Source organism: Capsicum annuum, chromosome 3 (genome assembly GCF_002878395.1).
Source record: "Capsicum annuum cultivar UCD-10X-F1 chromosome 3, UCD10Xv1.1, whole genome shotgun sequence".
Lineage (NCBI taxonomy): Eukaryota > Viridiplantae > Streptophyta > Magnoliopsida > Solanales > Solanaceae > Capsicum > Capsicum annuum.
In genome coordinates this window covers 18,834,785-18,842,163 of record NC_061113.1, presented here as the reverse complement: position 1 = coordinate 18,842,163, position 7,379 = coordinate 18,834,785, and the positions used below count along the sequence as shown (strand labels likewise).

The following is a 7,379-nucleotide window of genomic DNA, read 5'->3' as shown; positions in this document are numbered from 1 at the left end:
ACATTGAAAAGTGAGATGCTTTTACTATGGTTCCTCAGATTCAATTTTTTTTTTTTTGCTAATTTATGAGGAGTACAAAAAAATAATAACTCCCATTTTCATCAAGAAGAGCAATATATCCGGTATGCTCATAGATATTGAAGCACGTGACTTTGACTTGTGTTTGATGCCATTGAAATTGCTTTGTCATAATAGTTGTTCGTACGTTGTGAAAAGTAATATGCAACAAATTCACATGATATTACATATAATAGGAGCATGTGTAAAGTATTTGACTAATAAGGTTTACAAATTATAATCACGAACATATATTTCATTTTACGTCGTCTTAACAAATATTTATTAGAAGTGTATTTTACAAAGTCAATCTTATTAATTATGTTAGGAAAATAATTTAAATTTGACTACTAATATCATATGTAGTCATTTAATTATAGAACTGATATTGAAAAAAATGATAAAGTTCTCTTGATTTCATAAATTGTGAACAAATAAATTAAAAAAAACTATTTTTAGTAAGAGACTAAGTTAAATGAAACGGAGAGAGCATATAACAGACATTGTAAGTTATCAAAAATAGAAGTAATGTATTGCTTTCTCAAATCATAATCAAAGTACATATCCATCCATCTAGTAATAATAATAACAAAGGAAGGTAATATTACAATGATCACAAAACAAATTTCTTCCCCTTTTCTTCAAGGTTTGAAAAATCATTCATCAAGAATATAATCATGCATTAATAGTTACAATTCGAGGTACTTCTACTGGAAATTCATCAATTTCATCCATCCATGGATTTTTCTCCTTCGCAGGATTAATAGTCCTTAGCGCGCGCCAAACAGCACTGTTACACTTAAATCCAGAACCAAATGCAATTTGCCACGTCCTATCACCTTTCTTGATCCTCCCTTTAGCTTCAGTATATGCCAATTCATACCACAATGAACTACTTGAAGTATTACCAAATCTATAAAGTGTCATTCTTGATGGCTCCATATGCCATTGACTTAATTCGAGGTTCTTTTCTAACTCATCTAACACTGCTCTACCACCAGCATGAATGCAAAAATGCTCGAATGCCAACTTAAAGTCAGGAATATAGGGTTTAATTTTCATCTTGAACACTTTCCTCGCGACTAGTGTGACGAAAAATAGTAGTTGTTCCGACATAGGTAGGACTATTGGTCCGAGTGTGGTGATGTTGGTTTTCAAAGCCTCCCCGGCTACAGCCATTAGGTCTTTAGACAACGCGACCCCTATCTTCTTATTGTCATCTTCTTCTTGGAACACACATCCATAGCTCTTGTCATCTGCACCTTTGTGTGTACGTACTGTGTGGATGAGTTGGTACTTGGAACGTCGTCGATCCGATGATTTATTCGATAGTAAAATTGCAGCACCGCCCATACGGAAAATGCAATTTGAGACAAGCATTGATCGATTGTTGCCAAAGTACCAATTGAGTGTTATGTTCTCCATGCTGACTACTAGTGCATATGAATTTGGGTGCACCTGTTACAACGTGTGATATAACATATCAAAAGTTAGTACTATTGACAAGTTATTAATTAATTATTACTAGAAATATACATTTTTTCTAGTAAATATGAAAGGCATTTTTTTTATCGTACAACATTAAAAGCTAGCAGTTTGTAGGTATCGACATTAAATTTGACATGTCCACTTGAACCTTTATATATGATAGGTTAATTCTTTAATACTGAATTCAGGAAAATCATGTTACATCTTCATCTGTATGTCAGATGATGGTCAAAAGCGAGTTTAATTAATCCGTTACGTCAACATCCCAAATGAAATTTTAATTTGTACTATTTCACTACATTCATAGTCATATCCATATCCATATTATTCTAATTACATAGTAATTTATCTTTTAAGGATGATTAGAAAATTTTCAAACTAGAAGTTCGCTAAATATCATGTAAATCTTTCACAAAAGCAACAGAGTACATATCAGATTCTTCAAAAGTAATTTATATTTTGAAGATTCTAACACATGTGCGGCAATATTTTTTTTAAGCTGAACAACCTCGCATACCACCAAAGCTGGTGCATCATGTTATTTAAGACCATACTAGGACAAATTGAAAAGTAACTTAATACTCATGCAAAAAGGAAAAATGTATACTGCAAGTTATATACTTGCATAGGTTATTTAATGTAATTTAGCATGTGGCCAACTACTTTATTTTTGGGTTATTTGACCACTTCATTTAGAAACTACCTGTTATATTATTACTACAAGTTATCATATTTTTCGAGTCTTCCTCTTCCCTTAGTGATTCGACCCACAACCTTAGCATTAAAGGTGAAGGGTGCTTACTTTCTGAGCAACCCTTCTCGAAAAGTAAGTCGTCAACGTTGATAGTGTACTAAAAATATTAGTAATATATACTATACTATTAATACACATAAATGGAACATAAAATTGTCTTGCAAAGGAACTAACCTGTAGCATTTGCTTGGCAAGGTCAATTGAAATTAATCCAGCACTACAACCCATACCACCAAGGTTGTAACTCATGATATTTCCTCTAAGCTTATAGTGATTAACAATCATAGCAGAAAGTGATGGAGTTGGATTAAATAAACTACAATTCACCACAAGAATCCCAATATCCTTAGCCTTCACACCAGTTTTCTCCAACAATTCATCAATTGCACCAAACATAACCATTTCAGCTTCTTTTCTTGCCTCAGCCATACAAGGATTTGGTGGCAATTTCAAAAGAGCTTCCGGAAAATACGTCTTTTGACCTAAACCTGACCTCTCCAGTATTTTCTTCTGAAAGGCCAAATTCTCCTCAGTGAAAATCCCGGCCATCTTTGATCTCTCCATAAACAATTCCTTTGGACACATAACATCAGGTTTAGGCTTGTAACACGAAAAATCGACTAGGTACACTTTTCGTGGCCTAGTCATAAAATAAAGTGTAGCCAAGAAAACTATGAGGGCTGAGCACAAAATTACTGTGACAAGATTGAATTTGAGTTGGTCCCATAATTGAACCACATCTTCCATAGTAATTGTAGAAAGATGAACAAATGCAGCAACTAAAATTGGGACAAGGAACAAATACATAGCATGGCTAATTAAATAATGATAGCCAAGTTTCACATATTTGAGCCTAACTGATAAAAGAAAATTTGGAAGTTTGTTACTATTTGTTTGATCATCATTAGCTTCAATTGAAACTCTTCTAGTTGATTCATCTGGCATTGTATTGGAATTTGGAAACAACCCCACAAATCAATCAACTATAACTTAGAGAAATAAGTGACTTTCTTGAATAATTTTTTTCCCAAATAACAAGAAAGTAGTACTCAAGTGGGGAAAATATGACTTTTGTTTAGCTACAAGAGGGAGATGTGTGTTGAGGGAAAAAGGGATGTGTATGAGAATTTAAAGAGTGTGTGGAGTTGGGGTGAGGGGGTAGGGGGTGCAACTACCCCAACGAACTTTTAATTGTTTGCCTACTGTAACATTTAATTTGCCAGAAGGAAAACTAGAGGCATTTTCGTGTTAGTATAAAGTTTTTATATTTGGAATTTGACCCACACGCTCAACAACTGTGGTTTCTTCTTGGCCACCCTAAGACGTAGTCATAAATTGCACTTGTCTTGTTATACATGAATTATACTCCATGCTCAGTCAACTTATGTAAATTTATTTGTTCCGCTTTATATTACTCGATTTATGTTGATATGATTACCGTATATGTTACTAAACTAACCGTATTAATTAATGATATTTTAAAACTTTAAATTTGATTACTATTATTTTATAGAGTAATTCTAACTAATAAGAGTGGTATAAAAAGGTAACAAAATTCTCTTGATTTGCTAAGATGGACAAGTAAAATAAGACAATCTATTTTTTTGTATAGGGGCCAAGTAAAATGTGACGGAGGGAGTATTTTATCGGGCATGAGATTTAAGAAAAAATTCTTAAAAAATTTATATTTTCAGAAATATCATAATATACTTATTTATAATGAGAAATGGGAAATTTGAATTAAATTATTTTTAAATTTTGAAAGAGGTCGTTCTTCTGAAACGTAGCAAAAAGAAAATAGATTAACATAAATTGAAGCGAAATGACCATATTAATTTTTTTAAGCAGAACTACACATACAGATTTTACTGCATGTAATTCGAGTGCTATTAAGATAGTAGTACAATTTTTTTGTAACAGTATGGTAGAATGAGAAAATGAGAAGAGGAAGTTACCTGGTTCAGCAAATTCAATCTTCAATTACTTTTTATGGTGAAAGTTCTAAAAAATTACATAATATAAAGTAGTTTGAGATTTTATAATAGATACGTGTAGATTACACTTATCATTCACATAAATATAGTTTGCCAGATGTATCATATACACTGGATATAATTATTATGCGTGTAGATACAATATATTTTACTCTTATTATCCACACTTATACAAGGTGTTTCTCTATTATCACGGATCAGTGTATTTAAGTATTATTAAGCGCAACGATATAATTTATTCTGCTACAGATTGAGATATTGTATTTCATTGTTCTTTTGTGCAAGAATACAATGTACTCTGCTATGTTTTGAAACCAAACTAATAAGTACTATTTTGTAGTACTTGATTAAAATTTTGGTATTTTCATAAGTATAAATAGCACTATTTATGTTTTTGTTTTTACTAAAAAAGTTATGGGAAAATGAGATGAAATTGCAAACCGTTATGTTAACATACTAAAAAAAGAAGTCCGGTGTACTAAAGCTATCATTATGCGCGGTGTTTGGGAAGGGCCCCACCATAAGGATGTATTATACGCAGTCTTACCTTGCATTTCTGTCAGAGGCTGTTTCCAAGGCCTGAACCCGTGACCTCCTGGTCACATGACAGCTACTTTAGTAGTTACTCCAAGGCTCCCCTTCTATATGTTAACATACTATATCGTGTAATTACACAGAGTGATTAAGCAACATTTACCAGGTAAACCATTTTTGACTAAACAAAAGAAGTATCTCTTTTCACTTGTTTACTTTTCTATTTTGAGATATACAACAATATTTGTTTGGTTTACAAAATCAATGGATAATTTACCTATTTTTTATTGTTGGTATTAAATACAATACATCACTCATTGCATTTTTAAAAGCAAAAAAATTATTATATTTAAAGGGTGATATAACAGAAATGACCCCATTACTTATTGTTTCTTAAGATATGTGTCAAGTTAAAAGTGAACAAGTATTTATGGACGGAGAAAGTAAATCTTATTTAAACTAAAAAAAGAAAAAAGAAAACCTCTTTCACGTTAACTTAACTGATCATATAACTTATAAGAATCCTTACAACGTTGTCAATGTATATATAAAGCTATGCGTTTGTAATATTTAACCCTTTAAATTTTAAATCATTCACAAAATCTTGGTGGGACGCACTTCATCTATGATACTATTTTAAATTCTTTGAGTAAGTATTAAAAATCAAATTAGGTGAATATGTAATAATGTCAGTTGCAGTTCACAGTTGTATTGTTCAGCTTTTTGTTCCATTTTCTAAAATTTGAAGTTCTTTGATTCTAAACATCCTTAAGCAGTCAATATCTCTAAAGAAAATTATGCAATGAAATTTTCTTAAATTTTATTTTGTTCAAAAATTATTATGCAATAAAAATATTTAGGGGGTAAAGCCAATTTTCTTTAATGACAAATTGGTGAGCGATTATGGGCTGTGTGAAATAAATGAGGCCTTACTTGACCATGAATAACTAATACTACTGTGTTTTAACTTCCAACACTTAATAGCGCCAAATTGTATTAATTTTATGTAAACATCTATTAGGAGCAAGTTCTTTTATCTATATTTGGAAAAAATTGTGTTTTATCCCAATCCAAACTTTAGGAGGGTCCTATTACACCTAAACTAATTAAAACCGTATTTTTGACAATCTTAGTGCCTACGTGACACATCAGTGAATCAACACACTGAAGGTCCACGTATGTGCCACGTTGGCATCAAGGTTGCCAAAAATACGATTTTAATTAGTCCAAAGGTAATAGGACCCTCCTAAAGTTCGAGTACGTCTCAACAATTTCATGTATAGTTAAGAATGAGAACGATGCATTTTCCCTCTATATTTTTAGTGTATGGTCCCTCACATCACATGTTATCAATCCTTGATCATCTAAAGTTCAAGCTTAATAGTATCCAATATTAAATATAGGTAGCAACACTAATCCGTTGGAAGTTGATGACAAAATAATCGATCTTAATCTCACAGTCTATTTAATTACAGTCTATCTGCACATTTAACAACCCTAACACCTATAGGTTAAGTTTTATCTTGTAAACAACGACCATTTATAAAGTCTGTAAATGCTCTTGAGGATTCAGGTAGCTGTTGTTTTATCACTTTTGTTTATTAATAAAAAAAAACTTAATTTCCATAACTTTTTAATCATATGTAAAGTTCTTTGAATTAATGAGGCAACCTACTTAGGGTTGGGTACCAATTAAAATGGGCTGCAAAATTAAATCCCAAACATGTTGATTGACCGACTAATTTTTTATTTATATTATTAACATAAAAGCTTCTCAAGTAGGTGACCATCTTAAAGAATAAAGATTATACATTATTAATTATAAAAGCTTCTCAAGTAGGTGACCATCTAAAATACTCCATGATTTACCAATCTTACATAAACATGTAAAACGGCTAAAATTCAACTTTTAAAATAAACCACTTAAAGTTGTATTTTTACTAAACGTTTTTAACTAAGAGTCCTACTATTACTTTATGTAGTTATTTATTATTGAGGGTAGAAAGAAAAAAAATAACAATTTCTTTTTTATTTCATAAATTGAACAAGTACGTTGAAACAACTATTTTAAGCATAGAGTCCAAATAAAAGAAAAGGGAGTATAAAAATAGTAAAAAACATTACCTATAGCGTTTATATCAAATCAATAAAGACTTGTTATGCATATACATTTACTCCTAATATTAAAAGATAAGTGTGTGAGTAAGTATTTATCATATAATAAATACTTTCTTTTAATCTTAAAATTAAAATATGTGATTTCAAAAGTAGAATTTGAAAAATGTCCAATATGAAACTCTTGCATCTAGTCGTATTTTCCAATCTCCGTATCTTTATTTGTGATTATTTATTCTTTAATCGTATAATTATACTATATGCAACACTGTTATACTTTTTTCCAGAATTCAAATTTCAATCCACGAAAATCTTCTAGAAAGGGAAGTAATCATATTATTTTTCGTAAATTCTTTCATAAATGGTTTAATGCTCACTAATCCAACTAAATGTAACCAAAATAATTTCTATCATGAGATTACCAAGATCATTACGTA

General features: G+C 30.9%; 1 protein-coding gene across 1 annotated transcript; it reads right to left on the bottom strand.

The window, feature by feature from the left end:
• Positions 1 to 567: 567 nt before the first annotated feature.
• Positions 568 to 3,534, bottom strand: LOC107864657 (3-ketoacyl-CoA synthase 20). The gene is made up of 2 exons (XM_016711092.2): positions 2,474 to 3,534; positions 568 to 1,515 (listed from the first exon to the last, which is right to left on the bottom strand). The coding sequence occupies exons 1-2, from the start codon at positions 3,242 to 3,244 to the stop codon at positions 733 to 735; spliced, it is 1,554 nt and encodes a 517-aa protein (XP_016566578.1). The 5' UTR covers positions 3,245 to 3,534; the 3' UTR covers positions 568 to 732.
• Positions 3,535 to 7,379: the final 3,845 nt, after the last annotated feature.

Excerpts from the sequence above, each read along its gene's own strand:
- LOC107864657 (XM_016711092.2), bottom strand. The coding sequence starts at position 3,244 with ATGCCAGATGAATCAACTAGAAGAGTTTCAATTGAAGCTAATGATGAT. Across the intron at positions 1,516-2,473 it reads TTGCCAAGCAAATGCTACAG|GTGCACCCAAATTCATATGC; the intron begins GTTAGTTCCTTT and ends ACGTTGTAACAG.